The sequence below is a fragment of the Rattus norvegicus genome, chromosome 1 (genome assembly GCF_036323735.1).
Source record: "Rattus norvegicus strain BN/NHsdMcwi chromosome 1, GRCr8, whole genome shotgun sequence".
Classification (NCBI taxonomy): domain Eukaryota; kingdom Metazoa; phylum Chordata; class Mammalia; order Rodentia; family Muridae; genus Rattus; species Rattus norvegicus.
In genome coordinates this window covers 42,815,184-42,842,022 of record NC_086019.1, presented here as the reverse complement: position 1 = coordinate 42,842,022, position 26,839 = coordinate 42,815,184, and the positions used below count along the sequence as shown (strand labels likewise).

Below are 26,839 nucleotides of genomic sequence, written 5' to 3'. Positions count from 1 at the left end.
CAGCTAGCTTTCTTACCCAGGACCGCCTGCCTAGGGATGGTGCCACCCACAGTGGGCTGGACCCTCCTACATCAATGAGTAAGGAAGACAATCCCTCAGAGACTTGCCCACAGGTATTCCTATAAGATGATTCTAGGGAATTTTGATGGGTCAAAAATTGATAAAGCTACCTGGGACATACTTTTACTTTGAATCATTTTCTCTGTAGTTCACAAGGCAAGAAAGAGTATGATAGCCAAGCAGTATGGAAAAAAATCAGAATGTTCTAGTGCAAACACATTAATTCAAATGAAAATTTACTTTCCAGTTTACAAACTTTATTAAATAATGGACATTACTAACTTTCATTGTCTTATATACAGTATTTAAACTATGTTTTCCAAGACACATTGCTTTCCCCGCCACAAAGAAAAAAAGTAGGTGAAAAGTGAACTTATAAAAAAAAAAATGATGGGACCTTCAGTACAGGAACCCAGTTAAGGACATTTAAGTACAGAAAATGTTCCCAATTATATACATCCCCACCCCCACCTTCAGAAGAAACTATTTTAAACAAAAGCACTAGATTGATAACATTGAGGGAGCATCTAAGGGTGTGTGCATGCATAAACACACACACACACACAGACACACAGACACACAGACACACAGACACAGGCTCTCAAAGTCTGCAGCTTGGTCTACAAACATGATCAAGAAAGCTACAGATTTATCCTAGAACCTAAAGGACCACTTACATAAGATATTTTGTACAACATGACATTCTCCTTTGCAGGTGACACCAAACCATGTGACAAAACACTGGTGTGAAGAATTGCTAATTTCTGAGACTCAAAACAGTAACATGAACTGTATTGGAATGTGGTTCATTTAAACTAAAAGTAAAAAAAAATCAGGAAACTACATTCTTGGATAAGAGTTAAGTAACTAAAAAAAAAAGCAAACAAAAGCAAGTGATACAACTGTTCATACTTGTCTAGCAAATTCGAAGGACAGCGTTCTAATCTTTTTTGCTATTGCTTGATCTGGAAACCTTATGTCATGTTTTAAAGAAGCAATGGAGAAAAGGGGGGAATGTTTTCAGAGCCACATCATTCAGTGCTGGGGAAAAGTCAAGGTTCTCAGACCATTGGGCAAGGGCTCCACCACCAAATGTCTCCTTCAGCCTCAAACACTTTGGACAGGAAGAGTACAGGGTTGAAAACAAGAAATTCTTAAAAAAAAAAAAACAAAAAAAGCAAAAAACCGAAACAACAACAACAACAAAACCAACAAAAACCCCCCAAGAATACTCCCCCACCAAACAAACAAACAAACAAAAGAACCCAACCAAACGAAAAAACCCTCAGAGGCATATTTGGGACATAAAGATGGCCACATTTTTTATGTTGTCCAGTTAAGAATAAAAGGGAATAGGAATTAAAGAGAGAGAAAGAATTGTGGGAAGCTATGGCTTACCATTACACGAAAGGCCAGACATCTTTCTCTATGCTTACTGTCATATCTTTTTAAATGGAACAGATTGTTTAATTCTAATAAAAAGAAATGTTAAAATGGAGACTGAGTGGGTGAGGGAAGAGTCCAGAATGTTTCATGGTATAAAATGGGAACAGAAAGGACACTCACGGAGTCTTTAATAAGATGCTTTTATGAAGTAGCATCAAACTCGCCTTTGTTTCTTTTTCTTTTGTATCACAGCGCCTTGCTTTTCATCCTCTGTTCCTATCTATCCTGCGTGTTGTCACGGGGAAGTGCTGTGTGAGACCGTAAGGACAGTGTAAAGTTACTAGTTGGAACCCAGCTACCAGAGTCTCTGTTCTATATGTTCCAAAACATTGAGAGAGGCCCTGGGTTACCAGCTGTTTAGAAAGTACAGTCTTGCCCATTACTGGCAAGGACTCCTCCAGTAGGGCAAGCTCAGGAAAGTTCAAGCTCAAGGAAGTGTCTACAAAGAACTGCTCTAGATGGGTCATTTAAGTGCATTTTTACTCTCTATCAGTAAGAGACAGGTTTCTACAGTAGTCCGTCCAGCGGGATGTTTTGTTCTGTTGTTTTTACAGGGGCGATGCTGCTTCTCTTGCAAATATGAAGAAGTAGGGTGTTTCCAGAACTCTCCCTGTCTTATCTAATAATCAACTTGGCTTGCATTTTATTAAGACTGGCTTCCTTTAAGCCATGAAAGAGTTTATTTTACCCCAGAAATTGTAGAATTATCCTAAGTAGTGGCACACCGTCTGGGCCTTGTCCTGGAACACAAGTAAAAACTGTTTTTTTTTCCTAAGAGCAAGTCAGTACTAGGGCTACATTTTAACTTTTTAAACTTTTTCAATAGTCACAGCATGTTGGCATCTCAAGGAAATGGGATCGGGACACCAGCATGGTTTCCTTAAAATACATGACAAGGCTATCTAGCGGTCCCTGGCATGTGTCATTCTGAGTCTTGTCACGAATATAGAGGTGTTGCATATAAGCATAATTCTTTAAATAACTCTAGTTTCTCTTTTTGAAAACCGTGAGAGAGACTCACTTGCAGTGCCTCTGAGTCACAGTATAGAACTCCTTGGGATGTGGGGAGAAGGTATTCTAAAAGTGGGTGCTACTGTCAGGATGTGGAGGGGTAATTGTCATGGTCAGCCACTCAAAGAGTTGTGCTATAAAGGAAAGCACATTTACCCTCTTGTTATTACAAAATTGTTTTAAACTGGCATATATTTAAAAAAAATACAGCAAAACCAATCTCATTTGTATTGGTAACTTGCTAAGGAGCTAATTCGGACAGTTCTAGAAACCTAGGCGAAGCTGCTTGAGCTAAGACACTGAAATTTCTCTCTCAGAGATTGGACAATGTTTTGCTGATTGGGTGATGGCCCCCTCCACAGATAATCGTTCAGTTTATCAGAGTCCTTACATGCTGTCAGGTAAGGAGGAAGCCCAAGTCTGCCACTCACTGGCTCTTTCAAAGAGTAAGGCGTGTTGTGGCGACAGATGTTATCAGAACAGTCAGGGTCCGGGATCTTTGGGTCAGACTTCCTGTTCCGCCTTGGAGAGAGATCCAGTCTCACTTCATCCTCTTCTGACTTGATTTCCACATAATCGTCTTCATCTCCCTCGGTCTCTTTGAAATTAGAAAAGTAGTTCTGGCTCGCGATTTGGGCGCTTAAGGGTAAATTTCTATTTACCACCAGAACCTTCTGTGAGTCTTGCAGCGTGAGATCGGACTGTTTGCCTGTGTCCTGTTGGCATGAGTCCGCCAGCCCCGACAGCAAGTCCTGCTGGCTCGCGCCTCTGGGACTTTTTTGTAAAGAGAGCAGTTGCTTCTTTTCTGTCTCACTGGGGTAGTTGATGGAATCCAGAGATTTGTTGATCAAGACTGAGGAAGATGACTGGGGTCTACTATATGGCTGGAGTTTGGCGCTGATTGCTTTGCGACCCAGCGAGTTGTAAAGATGACCCTGACCGGAGTTCTCTTTGTGGGGCTGGCTAACCACTACGCTGCATCGCTGCTGCACAGAGCCCAGCAGAGGGTCCGACCCTTGGAGAGAAGGTACTGAACAAGCAGCAGACAACTGTCTGGGCATAATTTTTGTGATGCTCTCTAACGTGACGGGGTATTTTGATTTTGAGTCTTGCTCTGTCTGGGGAGAGAAATCTGCCACCTCTCTGTTACTGTAGGACGAATGCCAAAGCCAGTCCTCACCAGCGCCCTGGACCTGGGGAGGTGATGCAGGCCTATGGAGTGCGGGTTCTTGGGTGCTGGTCCAGCCATCCTTCTGAGATTTAAGGGGTGTCTCTCTGAACACAATCTGGTCATACAGTTGGGAATATTCAGCGATCCTGGCACCTGGAAGGTAGATAACGAAGTAATAAATACACGTAGGATTATCCTTGTATAGGAAGATTAAATTAAGACTACAACACCCAAAACGACTTATTAAAAAAGACTTAAGATTAAGGGGGAGTAGTCACTGAATGCCACACTAATAAAAATAACTCAGTTTAATAAAGAGTTCATTTCCTTTGATTGGATTTTACATTATTTGATCTGAACAGCAGATCTGCAAGAGTACAGAGCATGTCATGAAAACTCCTTTAACCCACAAAATGGTTTTAGTCCGCAAAACAAGCATTGTCAAATGAGAATGCCAGGATTTACATTCTGATGCATAAAAATACCTCATGTCCTAAAAAAAGCAGGACCACAATGCTGTAGCCTCTCCTGGCTTCATACTACTCTCGTTTGCCCTCTGACAAGTTTTTCTTAGAGAAGCTGGCTCCTGAGAGCTGTTCCAACACCCCTGGTTTCCAGATAACCTTGTAGCCATTGCCTGGCAGCCAACATTAGGAGAATTCTTTCCTTTAGCACAAGTAAAGACTAGCTCATGTATCCTTGTCCATTCTTCCAAAGCCAAGAGTTATCTCAAAACCATCAAGAACCAATGCTCATAGACTCCATAGCTGAATGCTCTCTGGCACTGACTGAAGGACAGGATTTGACAGTTACTTTCACAAAAACACTTGCCAAGAAAATTAAGCAGCAGCACATTCTCCATGTTGTCTCACTTCAGAATATAGTCATCTCTAAAGACATGACCTAGATCTTGCTATTTAAGAGAGGTCATTCTCTTAGGCCAGCAGTTCCCAGCTATGATCCTGGCCCACATGACTTTTCTAATATTGAAGAACACCGTGAACCCATGTATTGCTTAGACCTCATCTGTATGACATTAGTGAAGGAAGTCAAGCCCGCCTATGACAATGAGCAAATCATATATATATATATAAATATAAATCATATATATATATACATATATATGATGTGTGTGTGTGTGTGTGTGTGTGTGTGTGTGTGTGTATGAACTATTTAGATGGTTGGTAACCTGTTGTTAATTGCAATGAGATATGCATTTAGTGGAACTTTTGTTATTTCTTCCAGTCTACATTCCTCGAAGATGGAATCACCTCACTAGTATCATGTGCTCTTAGGTGTAACCCCTCCAGCCTGTCACCCCTTGACCCCTACTGCCTGATAATCAAAGCTTCTGTATAACATCTCGTTAGAGTTTACAGTTAGATGCTTTGGGTTTCAAACTTCAGAGTGCATTTAAGGTCAGAGATTATTTTTTCAGAGAATTCTAGAAGCAAAACATTGGCAAATCCCTCCTTAAGTAGCATAGTAAAGACTCATGACATGAATTCAAATGTAGCAGAGCCTTAAGAGACACTGCATAACCATCCAGTGCATTTCAACATTTTCTGTCACTGTTCTCCCAAAGCCTGGTATGTTGCATTAACTATGACACCAAACCACAGGGAATTGGGGCTTTAGGCAAAGTCATATATATGATTCAGCCCATGCCATCCCTTATATGCTGTATGTAGCCCTGAGCTGACCTATAACTAGTCAGAGAGCACTGAAATTCCACAAGGTGACAAAGAGACAATAACTTGAGGGAGAACAGAGCTAATTCACAATTCAAATAAAAGTATTCTGGTATAAATTTACCCATAATGTCTTATAGGAGGACATGGCTCCTTACTTTCATCATGTCTAAGGTATCCATTGTATTTCTCAAGCCATTCCTCTCATACCATCCTCTTCTTTGCTTGATCAAGTCTCATCCATCCCTCAAAATCTCCCACAGTCCCTACTCTACTCAAAACCCTTTCCCCAACTGAAATTCTAAGTGGGGCTAGAGAGAAGGCTTAGTGGTTGAGAGTGTTTCCTGTTCTTCCAGAATGCCTATATTGGGTGGATCACAACTGCCTTCAAACTCCAGTTTCTGGGGATTCAACACCCTTATCTAGCCTCCGAGGGCACCTGCACCCACATGGTATATATACACATATGCAGGCACATATTTTTATACATATGTAAAAGATAAATGTTTTAAAAGTCTTATATGTATATATTCACATACACACACACTGAAAAGTCATACAGCTAATCACTTTTATAGCTTAGTTTATTTTTGCAGATAGCCTGTGAGTTTTTGGTTATAGAGAACAATGTTGTACACTTTGCTCTGAGAACCAAAAAGCTTCTAGAAACAAATTGGTCTCAATTATTTCATTATATGGGTTTTTTTCCCCTTTCCTTTTGAGCATAGGCCTTCCTGAGACCACCCAATAGAGTCAAGATAGTATAGAAATCAGGCCACATCAGCAGGAAAGGGGAGGCAGACAGATGGCATTGGATCAAATCTTTAGATAAAAGAGAGAGGGCCGTATACAGTTCTGAATTTGATGTATCTCACTAGAAAAGGAAATGTATTTCAGTTATTTCTTGTCTCAATATTCCCACATGAGAGAGTTTACAACTTGCATGATGCCAATAGGAAAAAGACAAGTTTTCAGAGCTCAAGTTGTGACTAAATAGACCCTGTTAGCGAGATGTGTAGGAAGGGGGTCTCTCAAGCGGAGCAAGTCCTGTTGGGTCAAAGTTTGACTGTGATCTTACTATCTACATAGGACATAAACATAACAATTACATGGTAAGATCAGGCTAATTCTGGTTTATTTTTTTCTGAAAGTTTTAAAATTGGAGTTCTTGTTATCAAAGACAAAAATTGAAATAATTCTTGGGGCGGGAAATATCAGACATGTTGTCTCCAAGACAGAGGGTTAGAAAGATGTTGATATTTCTGATGTTGCTCAGATAGAAGCATAGAAATGTGCCTTCCCTACTTTTTCTGAGTTCTCAATTCTATATAGAATTATCATCCAAGATACAGAAACCCAAGCAGCCTCTTTGGTCTCGAATACTAGCACTGAACAATTTGGCCACATGCTGCAATAGGCTCTTAACGGTGGGCGCAACTGGACCTGGTTGGGTGATTTATAGGTGGACATGTGACCCGGGGCCGGTAGACCCGGGGGACAGAGTTCAATAAAGGTGCTCGAGGGTTTCAGCAGGTGAATAGGGCGCTCTTCCTTCCGCACAACACCGAGAGCAAGCTCCTGGCAAAGTGGTAAGGCCCATGCGCAGAAGTCTGGAGAATCGGTCCAGTCGATTACGACGTCCTGTGCCCAGATAAACGAGAGAGAGAAAAGGAGTCACATTGTCAACGGATGGAAAGCCTAGTGGGCACAGGAAGTGGCCTCGATCGCCTGGATAGAGCCAGGGCTGAGAGATGGCAGGCCCCAGGGGCACATTCCTGCCATGTGTTGGGGAATCGGCATTCTAAGAAGACACCTTGGGGGGTGTTGAGAGCACCTCGGATGCTCCTTGTTGCTGGAGGAGGAAGTCAGTAGTAGCCTAGTGGCCCAGCACGTCCAGAAAAGACCTGGATACAAAGCTGAGGAGAGACACGGGGCCCCAAGAAGACAGCAGGACAAACCAGAAGTAAAAATGGCAAAAGGAACCCCAACCAGCAATCACGATACTTAAAAGGTGGGCAAAAAGAAATTTATTTACAGAAGTTACAGGTCTCAAATTCTTTTGTTCTGAGCTCTAGAGATTTGCATCTTAGTGGCTGGTTCATAAACCAGGTGGACCGGCCCTGGATATTATTGCTAAATTATAGTCTGCTGACACCATTAACATTGTCGTCATCAGAAACCTTAATAGTGTATTTCCTCTGAATCTAGAAAACAAGGGCCTGGTCTGTCTCCACCATTGGCTGAGGTTGCTGCTGTGCAACAGCTTCCAAGGCCACCTATTCCTGCCCCCAGAGTCCCCCTGAAGTCACTTCCTGTATAAAACAAGTGGCAAGACAAGCATTGGAAAGGAAATGTAAATGACTTAGCGTTATCAGGACACAAAGCATTCTGGTCTCTCTCGAAGCCACTCAGAGATCAAATTTTACTTTAATTTTAATTATAAAGAAGAACTCAGAAGAGCCTGGGAAACCTTTCAGAAACCAAGTGCAAGCCTTGGTTTCCAGGTCTGCTAGGAAGCCATTGAAAGGGAAGCCTCTCTTTTCCTCATTGATCTATTGCACTCACTTACAATGTAGATCTGTTCTTCCTACTGATTGGTTTCCACTGAGAGAAAGAATTCAAATCTAGAGAAAGGAGGTTAGTAACATCCCCTTGTCTAAGTGGTGTTATGTGCATGGATGTGCCTTGTCATGAGGCTGATTTAGGTGGTTTTGTTTTGTTTGTGTTTTGATTTTTGTTTTTGAGACAAGGTTTTTCTATGTAGCCCAGGTTAGATTCAAACTAAGATCTTCCTGCCCTGGCCTCCTGGGTGCTAGGATTAGATGTGTGCAACACGGAGTCTGACTTGGTTTCTGTCTTTTTTGTTTGTTTGTTTGTTTGTTTGTTTTTGTTTTGTCAGAAAAATAGGAGGATTTCTGCTTTTCTTCTTTCTCTTTCTTCCTTAAACAAACAAACAAACAAACAAACAAACAAACAAACCAGAACCTCACTACGTAGCTCAGGCTGGCTTGGAACTGGGTAGAGCTTATAGAGCTCCCTGCTTCCACACCCCAAGGCCTGGAGTTTCAGGTTGTGTCACAAGGCATGACAAGAGCAAGGTTCCTAAGAACAAGATGGACTTTAAAGTGCACATCCCGGGGGATATGGATGTGGCTGAACTGGAAGGCTACACAGAGAGCTCTCAGTCCAATCCCAGCACCACATAAAATGAGGTATCTGTGACATCCCCCTATCATCCCAGCACTGAGGAGGTTGGAATTTGAGGATCAGAAGTTCAAGATGTTCAGTGATACAGAGAGTTTAAGGTCAGCCTGGGCTATGTGAGACCCCCCTGTCAAAAGAGAATAAAAGAGGCAGATTCCTGGCTCCAACCCAAGAAATCAGAGTCTGGGGATGATCAGAGCCCCCAAGGAGAACGTCCCTCTTATGTTTTCTTTCATTAAGCTGTATACTTTCTTCCCAGCTCAGAGCTTCAGAGATCAGTCCTTAAACATGTCACACTGTGACCTACTTGCTGCTGCACCCCTGATCTCACCTATGTCACATCTAAAATCCCAGTTATACCCACCAAGGAAGTCCGATTGAAGAGTTCAAACTTCTTGTAAGCATTAAGTGATGGGACCAGGTGAGATGCTGTTGACCGAAGGGAAGCTGCTGTTTAAAGTAACCCAGTAGTGGCTGAACTAGGTGGGTGCCAAAGAATTGCAGATGTGGTAGTTTGGAAAAATGCATACAAATAGGTCAGTGCTTCTGTACACACAGAAGATAGAAGTAAATAATTTTTTTTTTGTCTTTGCTAGCAGGACTGGAAACTTCTGGGTTGTGCGTACATGTCTGTGGCTGTGGAGGCCTGGCCCATGTTACATGTTTTCCTCAACTGCTCACTTCCTTATCTTCTGAGACAGGGTCTCAGTGAGCCCAGCCTGACTGGCCAGCCAGCTGTAGCGACCCACCCTCCTGGTGTCTGCCTCACCAGCCTTGAGTGACAGATGTGCCACACAGCTGGCTTTTCACTCACATGGGGTCTGGGAAGCTCAACTCAGGGTCTTGTGTCTGGCAAGCACTTTCCCAATTGAGCCATCCCCTTACTTCATACTAGGGTGAGCACTTTCATTGATGTTCTGTAAGAAACAGCAGCCCCAATCTAGCTGATTCTGAACCTTACCAGTTTTGAGGCACATCTGCTCCCTAACACACTGTAGATGTGTTTCATAGGAAAATGCTTATGTTTCTTGCACAGGTTAAAATGGGTAACTTCTTTTACATTTCTGGCTCTTTTTGAGAAATGTTTTCCCAAAAGTATCAACTCTGTAGCAATATTACATGTGTACCAAACCCTGAGGCCCAAACATGCTCTAGTGGACACGATCCAACTGAGGTAAAGTGGGAAGGGCCAACAGTGGCTTTGTGGCCTTTGTGGTCTGAGATTTGAATGGCAGTGTCATCATGGGGGTATTCCTTCTAAGGACAGTAAGAATTGGGAAGTTGTTCCCACACATGATTCTGGATAAGGAAGAATAGAGTATGGAACATACCAATGGCAGGTCCTCCTTGCCTCTTCTCTTCCAAGATGGCCACCAGATCTTTGTGAATGGGCCTATGCTGACTGGACAGTGGCTGCTCCAACTCTGGGCTTTTCACTTTCAAAAGCTGATTTACCTTCTTAATCTTTTGACTATACTGCCTGGCCATCATAAAGACCCTGCTCTTGGTCTTGTCTGTGATCTCCATCCTAGGGTCAGGGTTTTCCGGGTCTGTTTGGGGCAGGCTGCAGCTGGCCAGGTCATAGGGATTGTCCTCAGAAGGCTCGTCACTGACCAGAGAGAGTTGGTTAAGACTTAGGAAGGAGCCTTCTGTTGAAATAAGGTCATCCTCCAGGGAGCAGTTGGCCCTGCTAGCTCTGACAACCCTGCTTTCCCCAGGCGTGAGGAAAGTCTGGCTTCCGGGCAGGGCCAGCATAGATGTGGCACGTCCTGCATCTCTGCTCAGCTCCTGGGTGCTCTCGACATACAGCCTCTCTGGCACATCATCTTTGCTCACTGGAAAGGCTGCAAGGAGACGGTCTCTCGACTTGTCTTCGTTTTTCTTGATGTAATTTTCCAGGTCATTCCAGATTTCATCTACTTCTTCAGACAATTTGTCCGACAGAGTCTTATCTGCAATAGGCAGGTTACAGCGGGGAGAGTCATATAACAAACTCAAATAATCAGTATCCGAGGGTCCCTGGTGGTAAGATATGTCATCCTCACTGAACTGGAGTCTATCCTGGGAGACAAATGGTCTCAGGCTGTCACAGCATGCAAAATCAGCTTCCAGACCCAGGAAGGTGCTCCGTTTGGGCTGCTGAAGGCTGCTGCGTTGAAAGTTCAGCGATGGTGGGTCTGGAAGACCTATGGTGTCATAGATGTTTTCTTCCACTTCCTGGTGTTCATGTATGCTTTGGTTGGATGCCTCTTGACCGCTGGAGGCTGTCTCTTTCTTTGAGTGGAGAGAGCTTGTACTGTGGCTAGCCTGTCTCTTTGAGAAGGCTAACTCTGGGGTGCTCTTGGGGCGAACAGAGTCTCTGGATGATTTGGAGAAAGAGGATTCAGTTTCATCCCGCTTAGCAACCATTAACTTTAAGTCTTCAAAACTAATGTTATCATAGACATGGTCTATATCATCAATAGTTAACTCTACGGATGACCCAAAGGGAGTCATCCCTCCCTGTCCTCCTGGTTGAGGACTGTTCTGCATTTCTCTCCCTGGACAGTACTGGGAGCCATCACTGTCCCTAAGTCTTACTTCAGGAGGGCAGGCGTTGCTTTCACCAGCACTGCTGGCCCGTCGGACTATCCTGTGACCAGAGCTGGAGATCTCTGTGGGCTCAATCAGTCCCAGATGCCAGCTGCAAGGGCGGCTTGAAGTGTTCTCTTCACACAACCTGGTGGAGTTGAGATCCGAGGAAGAAAAGGACGGGACGAACATCTGGTAATCATCATCATCGTCCTCATTCTCCTGTGGAGTCCGGCGGCTTGGAAAGAAGGGCTGCTGGATGTGGTGATCCATCCACAGGCCTCTAACACTGCCTCCCCCGCGAAGCATATTGAGGACTGCAGCGTTGCCGGGCTGGCGGTTCCTCTGGGCAGGTACGGCAGAAGTTAGCTGGGAAGAGCTTTCCTCTCTAGAAACCTGGATCAGACAGACACATATGAACTGAATGATTATACCACAAGGAAGATTCCACAGGTGACTGGGGAATGTCACCTGTGCAGCCACCTGTGCAACCAGATGGCCACATTCTTAAAGAAAATGACCAATAGACATTGTCTGTTTTCACTGACTTGAAGAACACTTCAGATTTTTGAAAAGGGGGAAGACATGGCAGGGATATTTACTTAAAAACTGGGCTATAGGCTGGAGAGATGGCTCAGGGGTTAAGAGTACTGATGATTCTTCCAGAGGTCCTAAGTTCAATTCCCAACAACCACATAGTGGCTCACAATGGACTTTGATGGGACCAGATGCCCTCTTCTGGTGTGTCTGAAGACAGCTACAGTATAATCACATAAAATAAATAACCAAATGTATTCTACATGTAGAAATGTATCCTACATCCTAAATGTATCCTAAAACCTCCATCTCCTGAGGATATCAATGTATGAGGAGAATAGACTGGCCCGGGTCTTACAATGGGAGCTGCAGACTGGAGGGGATATTGCCCAGATACTATTCTGTACACAGAAGAACTAGCTTCAAGGAGCTGAAGTAGTTACAGCTTGTTCAAACTAAATAGGACCACAGAGAGACATGTTTCTGACTAAAGCCCTACAAGTAACCTATTGGAAACATCAGATTAGCAAGGACTGCTTATCACTTGTCAGTCTGTAGTAACAGAAAGCACAACAGGAAAGGTAGGAGTAGGTAGTACAGAAGTAAAACGTCTCCTAATGCTTTTCTATTAAAACTTTAAAATGTAAAATTAATCATTTAATAATTAATTAATCACTTAATCTTTTAAAATAAAATTTCACACACAGAAAATATCTGTGTATCATTTTATTGCCTTTATAAATATTTTTATCTGACATTTTAACATCTTTTCCTGAGATGATGCTTGTAAAAGACAGGGACCCAGAAGCTACTTATAATGGAGCTAAGTTAATATTCACTCATTAAGTCATGACAGCCTTTGAAGGCCTAATAAAATTGCTTTGTTTTTTGCACCAAAAATGATTCTGGAGCTTGTCCATCCCCAGAAGTCCCAGAGGTTTGGGTTACTAGGAAACCTGATGTTAATCTGTATCTTAATAACACCTAAAATGAACAAAGATGGCAGTGTTTTTTGAAGCTAAAACGTTGTGTCCAATATGTCATTCAGAGACCTGATGAGGTTCTAAGATTAAAAAATAATAAATGTCTTGTTGGTCACAGCATAGAATATAAGCCAGAAACCTTTACCAGGACCAAAGTGACCTTTTTTTTCTTTGCTTTTCCACAAAGTCTACTTTGGGTGTTTATTAACTTGATAACAGCTATCATTTATGGTGGATACATTTGCCTTTTACCAAATATTGTATTAAGCATCTTTAAAAATTATATTATAGGGCTGGAGAGATGGCTCAGTGGTTAAGAGCACTGACTGCTTTTCTAGAGGTCCTGAGTTCAATTCCTAGCAACCACATGGTGGCTCTTGACCATCTTTAATGGGATCTGATGCTCTCTTCTGGTGGGTCTGAAGATAGCTTGTGTGTGTGTGTGTGTGTGTGTGTGTGTGTGTGTAATAAATAATTCTAAAAAATTTATATTATCATAGTAAGTCTTGATAATAATATTATAAAGTAGAAAGCTAGATCCTGGTAATGTTAAATAGCTAGCAAGAAGTGTTTATAAATGGCAAAAGTAGATTGAATCCAGGTCTTAACCCAAGTTTATATATGAGCTTAGTCACTGTAGACAGAGGGTGAAGGGTCCAGGATATATATTCTGGAAAAAATACCCAACTGTTATTAAGTAACAGGTCTGTCTGTTCTTACACTCAGCACATTATTGTTAGGAGATGGAATTTTGCTACTGAAGCAACACACTGGTAGTTTTTGTTTTGTTTTGCTTTTCCTTGTTGCTTTTGTCTTCATATAGTGTAGCAGTTCCTAAGTGGACTTTCCTGGCTGGACTTTGTTGAGCATTGTTGGAAAGTTCCGGAGATGGAAAAGCTTTACTTTTAACATTTACTTAGGTACTGAGAGAGCCTCGGCTCCAGGATTACCACAGCTACATGGAAGGGCAGGGTACCTTCTTCACTGACCCAATTTAAGCGGAGCTCAGAAAATAGGTTTTATAATGATGAATCAATAAAGTTACAACGTTTCAAATGTTTCCAAATGAAAACCAATAGTATCTGAAAAAAAAAATGAGTCCATCTTAGAGCCACTGAAATCACCTCAGAAGTTGAAGCTGATTTTTAGACAATTTGAAGTAGGGTTTCTTTTGTTGTTGTTGTTATTGTTGTTATTTTTGTTATTGTTTTTGCTTTTGCTTTTTGAGACAGGGTCTCAATGTGTAGTCCTGGCTAGCCTGGAACTCACTTTGTAGGCCAGACTTCACTTCAACTCACTGATATGCTCCTGCCTCTGATTCCCAAGTGCTAGGGTTTTAAAATGAGAAAACAGCCACCCTCCACAATCCCCTCAACAGCCTTTATAAACAAGCTCATTCTGTCCTTGGACTAAACCATAATGTAAAAGGGATTTGGAGGAGAGATTGCCAGGCCCATGCCCTCTTGGATAAGAAGGACAGATCCTTAGCTTTTACATAAGAAACTACAATAAATACCCTAGGAACTGTCTGTTCATTAAGACAGCTCATCAGTGGCCACTCAAGTCAGGATACTCACAGCTCCTCTTTCCAAGTGATAAATCTGGGCACATAGCTTTCAATAGGACTAAACTATTTTCTTTTTCTTTAGTGGTGAGATTTTTTTTAAGATTTATATTTATTATGTATACAATATTCTACCCGCATGTATGCCTGTTTGCCAGAAGAGGGCACCAGATCTCATTACAGATGGTCATGAGCCACCATGTGGTTGTTGGGAATTGAACTCAGGACCTTTGGAAGACCAGCCAGTGCTCTTAACCTCTGAGCCATTGCTCCAGCTCTTCTGGTAAGATTTTAACTCAGCACTTCCGACGTGCTAGGTTGCAAGCGCAGCTCTACTAGGGAATGTTTCCCACCTCCTAATCTTTTGTCAGAGGAATACAAGCCCTGACTGATACAACTTGGCGTAGCAAAGGTTCATTGTATTCTACGCATCATACTTGCTATATCAGCAGAAGGAATATAAATATATATATTTGTTTTTTGGTTTTTTTCTTTTTTTTGAGATGAGTTTCAGTATGTTGCCCAGGCTGATCTTAAACTCCTGAATTCATGTACTCTTCTTGCCTCTGTTTCCCAAGTAGCAGGGACTTTGGGCGCTATTGAACCTGCCTTAGGACCATATTCAAAAGGTCACCTGAGCCAGTGCTTTGGGAAGGGAGCTATACCTAGGAGGTCAGGAGCTGGCTTTAACATGAACAGAGGTAATAGACCAATCACACTAGCTTTACCCAAGGGTTACTTCCTAAGGGTAGGCACAGCTTCTAAGGAGAGAGGTGAGCCGTAGGGATAGATGGGTAGAAATGCCTGAATTGAAAGAGGTGCGACAGGGAGGGAATAAGTTGAAAAGAATTAGTTTTCCCTTAAATCAAGGATAAACATGCAAATTGAATAAGAAGGTCAAAATGGAAAGTAAATGTTGACACTTTAGGCTGGGCCTGACCAATAAGGATAGACGCTAAGGTGAAAGGCGCCCACAGCGAACCCTTCAGGAGAAATGTGGCTGTGCTTACCTTCTGGATATCTTGTGCGGTTTCTGAAAAGTAAATACAAATGTTTTAAGTTTGAGAATTTAAAGTTTATCCCATACATAGGTAAGCACTCATATTCTTACATGGCTTGTATATGTATTGCTACTAATTGAGCCTTAAGAGCGTTGAGCCTTTTGGGTCCCTCATGTATGTTCTACATCCTTTCCCACTGCAGGGTCACTTTACATTGAGAGCCAAAGCTGTCTCCTGCATCCCCGAGGGCAACAGCTCATGGGAAATAGGTCCCTAAACTTCCCAACAAAAACATAGAAAAGAAAACCCATGCCATAGGCCATGGGAGTCCCCTGTAGATGCAAGGAGGCTTCTGTTGGTTTTTAGACATTTGGGGGTTTTAAATGAAGATGAAGTCTTTATCCACAGGTCTCCTTAGCCGTGTCATTGAGAGGGATTCATGCCTGTATTTTATAGATACCCCGATGATACAAATTTCACCTTTAAGAGTTGTTTAGTTATGCAAGCTTATAAAAAGGACTTCTTTCCCCACAAATTCCTCCTCCTAGAGCAGAGGTTCACAACCTTTCTAATGTTGTGACTCTGATACAGTTCCCCATATTGTGGTGATGACCCCCATACCCTCTATGGCATTATTCTCACTGCTACTTCATGACTGTAATTTTTTAAGTGTTGTAAGTCATACTGGAGATATCTTTGGAGATAGAAGGGCACCAAGACAGTCATGACCCACAGGTTGAGAACCATCTCTATAGTGGGACAGTTCAGCTCATCTTTCTGGATCCCACAACTACTCTCTCCAGCTTGTTGCAAGGCACAGTTGCTCTGTTTATTTTTAAATAAAGATGCAATACACCTCAATATATTTTCTGCTAAATCTATAGGCATTTGGTAGTAGATAGAGACTGACTTTTAACAACAGAACATCCTATCATGTGCATAAACAGACCACTTCCTACTAGATAGACATTTTATGCTGCGCTATTAAAATGTCGCAAAAAACCCCACCAAGTCAAGTATTCCTTGTACAGAACTAGTAGTTTATTCACATCTTAAGAGCTCTACAGGGGATTGGAGAGATGGCTCAATGGTTCAGAGCATTGGTTACTTTCCCAGAGGATCCAGGGTCAATTCCCACCACCCACATGGCAATTCGTAGTCTGTAACTCCATTTGAGGGGTTCCAACACCCTCACATAGACATAGGTGTAGACAAACACCAGTGCACATAAAATTAAAAAGAGCTAGGTAGTTTAAATTATATAGAAAAGAAGAAGAAACATTATTTCCTTTTGTTTTTAGCCATGGTCTGGTGTACCTCAGGCTGGCCTTGAACTTGTTATGAAGCTGAGGATGACCATCATATAGTGATAGTTTCTGCAGTTACTGTTCTGTACCAGGAGGAACACAAGAGTGATACCAAGTGCTCTGAGCATGTGGAATGAGACTTGGCCTCCACCATACCAAGGCCCAGCCCCTTGTGAGACTCTCCCGCCTTGTGAAGAGTCCAGGCAGGGTTCTAGTCATACTTGCTGACACATCTATATGGGCCTAGAGGTCAAATTGAGTCAAAGGCAAATGCCCGCTTTGAACACACATGGGAATTACTAAATTTTCTTAGAAGAAGCTGTAAAAATTTACCCTCCTCCACAAGAGTTTTGCAGTATCTTTTGGTCAAATTCATAGCTTCCTTGCCTCTATTTCTCTCATTTATTTATTTATTTATTTATTTATTTATTTATTTATTTATTTTTTTGTGGTTCTTTTTTTTCCGGAGCTGGGGACTGAACCCAGGGCCTTGCGCTTCCTAGGTAAGCGCTCTACCACTGAGCTAAATCCCCAGCCCCTATTTCTCTCATTTAAATGAATGTTTTTTCTAATTATGGATGCAGATGATGTTTCAAATTTTAAATTTTATTGGTGCTTTGTTTCTTCTGTGAAGCTGGAGCATGTGTATGTGCTTAGACATATATAGCATATATATTAGATATATACATTTAAGGGGTTTTTCCCTCTTGTTTTTGTTGATAGTATTTCTGTTTTTCTGATAGATGGTAATTATGTCTGTCAGATCAGATTGCATCAATTGACTGTTTGCAAAGACTCTTTTGTTTACAGACATAGCTAATCTTCCTGCAGTCGGGCTAACAAATTCACCAATCTACAGTGCACCTAACGCACAATTTTCTTCTGTTACGTTTGACTCAGAATTAATGAGAGTGAAAAATGTAACTATTTTTGGACTTACCACTGGTCTTCAACACTTTGTGTGATCGAGAGGAAGGCTCTGAGGAGAGAGCAAAGCCACCATCATTTGCAAATCAATATTTCCCCTCATAAATAAATTAGTATCTTATTGATGTTTTAAGAGTTCTAGACAGTTTCCTTTTGTTTTAGACAGATCTCATGCATCTCAGGCTGGTCTTGAACTTGCTAAGAAGCTGAGGATGACCTTGAACTCCCAACGCTCCTGCCTCCATTTCCCCAGTACAGAGATTACAGACCTGAAGATTGCAGGCATGAGCCCCACCTATGTGGAGCTGGGGAAGGAACCCGGGGCTTCGTGCATATTAGGCAAGCACACTATCAATGGAGCAACATCCACAGCCCTGAGCTGTATTAAAGCTCTGTTGAATTTATCAAAATTCTCAGTGGTCAGGGATACTCAGGTACCAGCCATTCACCCTGCTGAAATGGCTGGATAAACTCTAAAGGGTCAGGAGTCAGAAGGGAAGAGCAGGTGCTACTGTACCAATTCACCACCCTCTGGAAGGACTCCGTCCCACTGCAGCTTCTGAGCTGGTAACTGGGTGTTATGTTCTAGGCTGCACAGCTTACTCATGCCTTGGCTATGCCAGCTTGCTCCTCCCAGTCAGAGCTCACTTCTTCCTCTTGAACTTTCACCTCTATTTGCTGCCAGTTTATCAAGCTAGTGACCGTGATGCCATTCTCAACTTCTCTGGTTTCCCCCAATGGATGCACTAGCTCACTAAAAGTTACCACTCCGCATCCCTAAACCTGATGCAAGTCACTGTTCTGCTTCCAGGCCTTTGTCACTTCTGACCAGCAGGGCTGCTGGTCTCCATCAAGTTGCTGTCTTCACTCATGCACGGCCTGCTGAGTCTTCATGGTCAGACTCCTATCTGCAGCCTTCCCTCCTCATCTTTCTACTGTGCCTCATCTTCTTCCACCTCAGCTCCTTCCCTCACTCCAGCCAGGCAGAACTGCTGGCGTATCCTGTCTGTCCCAAGGGCTGCTGGTTCAGGTCCCAGGGCTGTGCTTGGATGATCTCAGCTCTACCTGCCTTGGCCTCACATTCTGTCAAGGGTATTTACCAGCCTTTGGCTCTGTGAAATCTTTCTTCTTCCTGGAATCTCTCTCTTCTATCTTTCCACTCTCTTTTCTATCCACACGTGCCAAAGCTTTATCAAAGAGACTGTTGTTTACTCCTTAATTTTTTTTTTTTGGTCTCCTTCACAAAGGGCCTTAAAAGCAGAAATCTTAGGCATTATCTACCCTAGAATAGTAAAGGGGAAAATGGACTTGGTAAGCATCATATAAAACCAAAATCTGAGAGTTAAGAGAATACGACATGTGACATGACATCTGACTTAGCAAACACATATCAGAATAGTAAGCTTGAAGATGCTGTATGTGTCAATCACAAGGTATACTTTCCACAAGCAACTGCAAACAGGCCTTAAGGGGGTATTTGTCATTGGCAAGGTGTCATATAAAGCAGCTGTCTGCCTGTGACAGAGTCTCACTGTGGAGCTCTGTTTGGCCCAGAACTTACTATATAGCATCAGACTGGCATCCAATTCATTGAGATCTGCCTGCCTCTGCTTGGGACAAAAGACAGAGTCATCACACCCGGCTGGTTGACATATTTTATATTCACTAGGAGAAAATTAAGTAGAGAGGAGTTTTAAAGAAAAGCTAGAGAGGTTTTTTGTTTTGGTTTTGTTTTGTTTATCTTTTTAATGGTAGCCTCGGTTGTATTCACACAACAAGCAGCCAGAAAATGCCTATCGGTTAGAAAGTACTCACTTCCTGTTCCTCTTGGCATTACAGTTTGATGATAACATCCTGCTTACCTGACTTCCGCCTCAGCCGATGTGGTGCTGAACCACATGGTGTCTTCACCTCTCCCTTAGGATCGTAACAGAAGCCTGGATGGTCTGCCAAGAGAACCACAGGAGCAAGTGAAGGGTAGTGACTGTACAGGGTGGCTGGAATTTTCAGAATTTGGTGCTACATTACAAATGTTTCGCTGTTCTTGTAAATAATCAAAAGGGACTTTTGTTTTTTTTAAGGAGTGGATAAAAGGATAAATGAACTGTATGTTGTAAAGCTGAGCCCTTTGTGGAGGCAGCTCTGACAGTGTTAGGATCTACAGAAACCAGAAGTGTGGCTAGCCATCCAGTGCCCCACAGATAAACCAGAGACTCAGAGCAGAAACAAATGAGTATCTTAGGAAGGGATGGTCATGTCTGCTCCAGCTGCTAAGGCAGGGTGAACTGCTGCTAGTGTCTTATAAATGACAATGTACGGGCTTTGAAATGGTCACAAATGAACAACAGTATCTCAAAGAATACTAAGGAAACAACAACACAACACAACACAAAATACAACAACAACAACAACAATAACAACAACAACAAACTTACGGATGGCATCCATTTCAAGAATTGCTTGCTTGGCCTGAAAGAGAGAAAATGTAGATAGAATTAATTTTTTTCCTCCCATTAATTTTTTAAATGAACAAGTGTGATGGAGATCTTATCATACCCAAATAAATGGATTTTAGAGAAAAAGAAAACCCTCAAACCCTCACTATTTCTTTTAGGCATTAATACATAGTTCAGGAGATTCAAAGATTATCCTGATGAGGATTAGCATACGCTGTCCACTTGATCCACTACAGCAAAGACTTGATGGTTAGTTTTAACTGTTACTTTGGCACAATTTAGTCTCACTTGGGAACAGAGTCTCAATGAAAGACTCCCTAATGCTTCGACTCTTTAATGCAGTTCCTCCTACTGTGGTGATCCCCAAACATAACATTTTTTTGTTGCTACTTCATAACTATAATTTTGCTACTGTTAAAAATCATATTGTAAATATCTGGTATGCAGGATATCTGATCTGTGACCTCTGTGAAAGGGTCATTTGACCCCACAAAGGGTCTTGGCTTACAGGTTGAGACTCTCTGGCATAGATCAAGTTGACCTGTATGCATATCTAGGGGTGGGTATCTTAATTTTGTTAATTGGTATGGGAAAACCAATTGGTATGTGTCATAACCCTGGGGCTGTGTCCTTAATTACTCCAGAGACAGTGAGCTCGTAGTAGCCCACAGGTACTAATTTCTCTTTGCTCTGGACTTTGGATATAATGTGACTACTGGCTTTAAGTTCCTGCCTTGATGTTCCTGTTATGATGAAGTGTAACTTGGAACTGTGAGCTGAAACAAACCCGTCCTCCCTAAGCTGCTTCTTTCCTCAGGGAATCACAGCAACGAGGCAAGAACAAGACTGTGATACCCAAATCTTCTATAGAGAGATAGAGCATTTATACGGCACTTGTACATGTCTTCCTATAAACTTTAAATTGGCTCTAGATTACTTATAATACCCCCAGGTAAAGGCCTTATAGATAAGCTTTATGCTGTATTGTTTAGAGGAGTAAAAGCAAAAGCAGAAACAACCTGCAGCATACTACGTACACTTGCAGTTTAATCATTTATGTCTAAGAGCAACCCGTGGGGGCAGCTCTCTCACCTCTCCGGATTAGTTTTCTCAGCTGTAAGGTGGGGGGGGGGGTGGTAACAGGACCTACCTTTCCCAGTGCCATTAGGATCAACTGTCATGCACAGGCACAGCCCCTGTCTCTACCCTTCTGGGGAATAGAGCCCAATGCCTGAGGCTTCCTCTCTCCACACACTTGGCACTTCTACCCAGAATGCTTTGAGGTTTGTTGCTATATGTTGCTAATGCTTAGACATAGACAGGTTGTTTTAATCCATCATTTTACCAATTGATTCAGGGGAGGAAATCAGTTGAGGTGATGTTTCTTCCTTTCCAATGCTGTTTACATTTTCCCCAAGGGTAATATAATTTAATTGACATACGCTGTTATATTAACTAAAATGATTTTGTTTCTAATTTGCTGCAGTCTGCGATATCATGTAAAACTATTTGGCCTGAAAGATAATCAGAATTTTAAAAAATGGAGGCACAGACAGGAAAATAAAACAGTAACAGTCTCTTTAATTTTGAGGAAAATAGTTTTCTACTTCATATATTTATCTTCCTATTTTATACTGAGATCATAGCTGGAATTAATTTCAAACTCGAATGACAGCTTGATCTCTGGAAAGTGGCTAAGTTGCACTTTAACATTTAACACATAAAAGCACTTACTTCATCTTTATGCTCAATTAATTTGGCTCAGTATGTATATAAATGGGGCATGTGACAAGTTCCAAGAAATTCCTTTAACAAAGCTATTCCATAAGAAGGCTTAATCCCCTCAAGTCTTGTAAATTACTTCAGAAAAGAACTCTTTTCAGGTTGTCCACTGGGTGTCAGCCAAGGCCCACTAGGGAGCTAGAGGTCTGGCTAGCGGTTGGCAGAACTCAGTGACTCATGGGAGATTGTATTGACATCACAGGATGGGGTATACAGGTCTGGTTGTTTAAAGTGTCCTATTACACACTTGTTTGATTTCACAGAAATAAATACATTTGGAAAACCTTAAGAAAACAATTGAGTAGTCTTGATGAAAGATCTTAAAAAAACAACCTTCATTTAATAACTGTACTTAAATAGAGCAAAGAATTACTTTTAACATTATAGTGGATAAAGTATATTAAGTCTGTTTTAATTTCTAGTGGGAGAAATATATTTAGAGGCTCCTTGAAGTCAAATGATTGGGTCTGAATCTGTTACGCCAGACACACTAATTGTAAAACGTGGACAATTTACTTCCTCTTTCTGAACCCTGTTTTATTTCTATCAGAGGAAGAACATAATCCACCTCTGAGATATTTTACTGAGTGTGAAATAAGAATGCAGTATACTTTTCGCAATGTGTATGTGTTAAATATGTTGTAAATTAAAATCCATTTTAGATTCTAAATGGATTAATAACTAGAATAAAATGGACTAATAACTAATAAAGAATAATTTTATTGTGGCTGTATTAATTGTTTTAAGCACTAAGGGAAACCCACCAGGAATACATAGAATGGAAGGAAGAGGGCAGGTAGGCAAGTGATCTGTCTCGTTTGATAATTGACTATAATTGTCTTTCAGAATCTAATTAAGCAATTTGATTTTCCCAGGATTCTTGTGAAAAGTGGGTGGGGCATATCAAAGACACAGTGCCATCCTGCAGAAGGGTATTGCCTCTGAGTAACCATAAAAGAAGATGACCACTCTTCTGCATGAGCTCCCTTCTATGCCACAACAGTTGATAAAGTGAAATTCACACCTGAGTCCAAGCACACACCTCTCTGCACAATCATTTCCTGAACATAAAACCACGACTGGCACAGACTCTAGAGACCAGCCTGGAAATCTTTTCAAACTATGTAGAAGATAAGTAAGCTGGGCATACAGGGTACACATGTGATCCCAGCACTCAACAGGCAAAGCAGGGGGGTTCCAAGTTCAAGGCTTGCCTGCGTTATATAGTGAGACCCTGTCTCAACCAACAACCAACCAACAACCAACCAACCAACCAACCAAAGGCAAAACTCTCCTTTCCCAGAATTCCTTCCGATTTTTCCCATTCGGTACCACTCTTATGACCTTGATGTCACTTCCTGTCCTACTTCCCTCCTCCTGATCTCATCATAGACATGCCACCATCCTCATGGATGGCCACTCACCCCTCCATTTTAGTCTGTTGCTACTTTATCTCTAATAACTGTTTCTTCTACTTCACAGCAGCAGCCTGGTAATAAGGCCATCCCAGAACATGAACGCACCAGAATTGCCCTTCTTCCCAGATAGGGTACCAGGAACTGTCTTCAACTACAGATTCCATATTTCCCGCAGAACCGGCTGATCACAGACCAGAAGTCTCTTTTCCCTGCTCATAGTCACTGCAGGTCTAGGCTCATGAGAGTGCACAGTTCTCTGTTCCCCAGCTCCACCTGCCCCCTCCCCACAGAGGAATCCTGGATGCCATACTCCCTTAGGGCAGTTCCCATACTGCTAAGTGGTTTGTTATGACGCCAGACTGATTCATGTAGCAGCCCCAGGCAGGTCTTTGTCATCTTCCAGAAGGGACCTGAGTCACCTCCGGTGACAGACTTCCTTTGCATGGAATCTGACCCTCTCCACTTTCAAGGACAACCCTATTCCTGTGTCATCAGTCACAGCAGTGTCTCTGACCCTTCATGATTTCTTAATTCCCCTCAGCGTTGCCCTCCAGACTCCTTGCAAGTCTGGCCTCTACTATCCCTATGTTTATGGGTCCTATTTCTTCCACCTCCCCCGACAAACCGCCCTTCCACATCCTCTTGCCTTCTAGTCTCCCCAGACAGCTCAGAAACCTACACTGTGTCTTTCACCCAGATAGAGAGACTTGCTTTGATGAGTTGTTCTCTAAACTGCACCATTTTGAACTTTGTGGGGTTGGGAGGTGGGGTCCGCATCAGCCTGTTCTCTAATTTCTTTCAACCCACTGCAAATATCCTGGCTGTCAAACCCACACCCTGCATCTGTTTGTCCCCTCCTTCCTCATCATTGTCCTCTCCTGCTCTTTACTGTAATCCTACCGGTCTCTACCGGTCTCTCTGGTTCCAAGTGCCCCTCCCCCAGCAGGTGACTTGCTGGAATTCCCAAGACTCCTTGTCTTTTTCTCCCAATAATTTTTTAAAAATCCACTTGACATCTCAATCAAAGCCCCCTCCCCTTCCTCTTCCTCTCCCTCCCTTCCCGCCATCACTGCTCCTTCCCCCTCCCCCTTCTCCTCACAGAAGAGAAACCTTGTTTCCTTTATACATTCTTGTGGGCTGTGTTGCCAAACTGTAGGGCCTCAATCACTGCCACTCCTCCTAATCCTGGGCTGCTAGAACCTGAATTTCCACCTTTATTCACTCTGCCAGATGCTTCTCTGCTCCCACCTAACTGTCTGGCTAACTCCCAACCCAGAGCTCTTCCACAACTCAAGCACGGTGTCAGAGGGTGACGTCTGTTCCCGTTGCCTGGGTGACCCGTCTTGCATATGCGCCTCGTGTTCTGCTTCATAGGTTACTCAGGCACCTCCCACTTCCCCAGCCTCACTCCTGCCCTACTTCCTGGCCCTCCTGTCCCAACACCAGCTGTGTTTGGTGAACAGGGTGTCACTTCTGTTTTTGTGACTTTGTTATCTCAGCCTGGTTCCGCTCCCCACCCCCACCCACCCCCAACTTCATAAGGACATTCCTCATACTTCAAGAAAGCTGGAGGTATTTTCCTTCCTGCCCTCACTGTCTAGAGCTGAACGCTTTGTCCTTCTGTCCCCGGGCCACCTGGCTTTCAACACTATTGTTTCCCTGCCACCAGCAAACAGATCTGGGTTAGGCGGGCAGCTGGCTCTCTGCTGGTAAATTCCTTTCCCCACCAAACTGGGCTTGTTCCCCACCCGCCCTGTTCCCATAGGACCCAGCACAACCACCGAGACTGAGGGCTCCTGGGGAAGTGGGGGGTGGGGGTTCCCAGTAGTTTCTATTCTCTATAAGCTTCCTTATGGTCTTTCAGTTCTCTCTCTCTCTCTCTCTCTCTCTCTCTCTCTCTCTCTCTCTCGCACACACACTCACACACACCTGTGTGTGAGTGTGTGTGTGTGTGTGTTTTATTTAATTTTTAGTATTTAGTGGGTGCCATTGACTCCCTATTGTCAATTCGACGACAATGTAACCTCTGAAATGCCTATTGCAGACAGGGTTTTAATTGGCCATCCTCGTGACTCGGCCTCCTGAGTGGTGGGATTTCAGGCTCCATTGTGAAGCTAGGCCGTATTTCTTGTCAGACTCAGCTCGGGTCTGGGCCCTCTCTACATTTGGTGTACTGGCTGACTTTTCTCTCTCACCTTAGCTGGGATTTTTGCTGCGTGGTTCTCCAGAATCAGCCTCTTCAGGTGCAGAATCCAGAGGCGTTTTTCTTGCTGGGATTTGGCCTACAGGGGGAGATTTAAACAGTGAGACCTGAAGCAACCTAGAGATGGTGGCTGGGTCTGGACACCTCTCCCGCTTGGGGACCCAGGAGTGGTCCGCCTGTTACCTGAACGGTGTGCTGAAGCTTGGGGCTCTTGTAGTGGAAGACACTGAAGCTGAGAGGCTCTTTTGGTATGACCTCCACAAGCATGAGGTTGCCACACTGCAGCAGAGAGCACAGTGCGTGAGGCACACACGGGACAGAAACAGCCACCCCCAGGCTTGGCCATGCCAGCCCCCCACGAGGACCCACCAGGATGTGAGCTTTGTATGTAAATGTGTCCTCTCTCTTCTTTGTGATGAGCAGCAGCTTGTCCAGGAGAAAGAGCGTCCTCTCATTTTTGGCCCTCTGGATGCGGAAGGTTCCCTCAAGAACCAGCTCCCCATAGCTGGTAAGGTCTGGCCCCTTCCAGTTAGTTAACAAGCTCTGGATCTCCTGAAAAAAGAAAAAAAAGGTGAAATTTCTCAGAGCTGAGCACCAGGCAAACTGCAAGATATCATACACTCAGTGGCCTGCTGTTGGATCTCAAGGACAGTGACTGACATATCTGTGTTTATGGGGCAAGGCCATTAGTTGAGAGTTATCCAAAATGGACTGAATTTTTAGTTGCTGAACTGCCAGCTGCTGTCACTCCTGAATGGTCCAGTGTCATAGCCGGCGGTGGCAGCAGCAGTTAGACCTTTCTAAAGCTTCATGGGGTAGTCAGCAGTATGGCGTCATCTAAGATAGACTCCTCTCTTGTTTATCAAGAAAGGATGTGGCATGTCTTTGCCACTGTTTTAGTATGGAACTTAGAAAATATGAATTAGGGATATGACATCTCTTTAGGATTTGTTGCACATCAAATTTTAAGAAAGCTGACTTCATTGCTTTGAAAACTGAAGATATTCACAAGCACCACCTGAGAAAAGCCACAAAATGGCAGAAGTCTTCATTTGGGAAGCTGGGTGTGTAGCTCAGTGGTAGAGTGTGTACTTTGTGCAATCCCCTGGGTTCGTCTTACTACCGGACAAAATCAAACCAACAAAATTACCTTTGTTGGCTACAAATAGAAATGGTGTATATGGAGTAAAGTTTGAGACAGGATTTAGTAGGATCTTCAGAATGTCACACAGCTTGAGACAGCATGAAAAATTAGCCATTTGGTTGGTTTTGATGATATAAAAGATGTCTGATAATATATTTGTTACAAAAAAACCTTGAACAATTAAACTTTTGCTAATGCTTAGAAGACAACAACAACAACAACAACCAACAAGAACAACAACAACAACAGAAACTCCTGGAAATAGAATGCTGTGATCTTTTGAGGCCCCACAAGACAGGCTCCATATCACACCAGACTCTGGTTGTTTACAGGGTGACTCGACTTTCTTCTGACTTGCAAAGA

General features: G+C 42.9%; 1 protein-coding gene across 11 annotated transcripts in view; it reads right to left on the bottom strand.

The window, feature by feature from the left end:
- Positions 1-295: 295 nt before the first annotated feature.
- Plekhg1 (pleckstrin homology and RhoGEF domain containing G1) overlaps positions 296-26,839 on the bottom strand; it is a 229,705-nt gene continuing 203,161 nt past the window's right edge. For 7 of the 11 annotated variants that reach the window (XM_063273307.1, XM_063273299.1, XM_063273321.1 and 4 more), the window contains 9 exons: positions 25,702-25,884; positions 25,516-25,611; positions 25,325-25,411; positions 19,909-19,942; positions 19,336-19,419; positions 17,487-17,525; positions 15,249-15,271; positions 9,915-11,550; positions 296-3,841 (listed from right to left, as the gene is read on the bottom strand). In XM_063273307.1, the coding sequence (XP_063129377.1) occupies positions 2,790-3,841; positions 9,915-11,550; positions 15,249-15,271; positions 17,487-17,525; positions 19,336-19,419; positions 19,909-19,942; positions 25,325-25,411; positions 25,516-25,611; positions 25,702-25,884 (3,234 nt within the window). In that variant the 3' untranslated portion in view covers positions 296-2,789. Of the gene's footprint in view, positions 3,842-4,007; positions 7,021-9,914; positions 11,551-15,248; positions 15,272-17,486; positions 17,526-19,335; positions 19,420-19,908; positions 19,943-23,234; positions 24,155-25,324; positions 25,412-25,515; positions 25,612-25,701; positions 25,885-26,839 lie in introns of those variants that run through there. The other 4 variants (XR_010057385.1, NM_001190999.1, XM_063273325.1 and 1 more) reach the window with 4 other exon arrangements.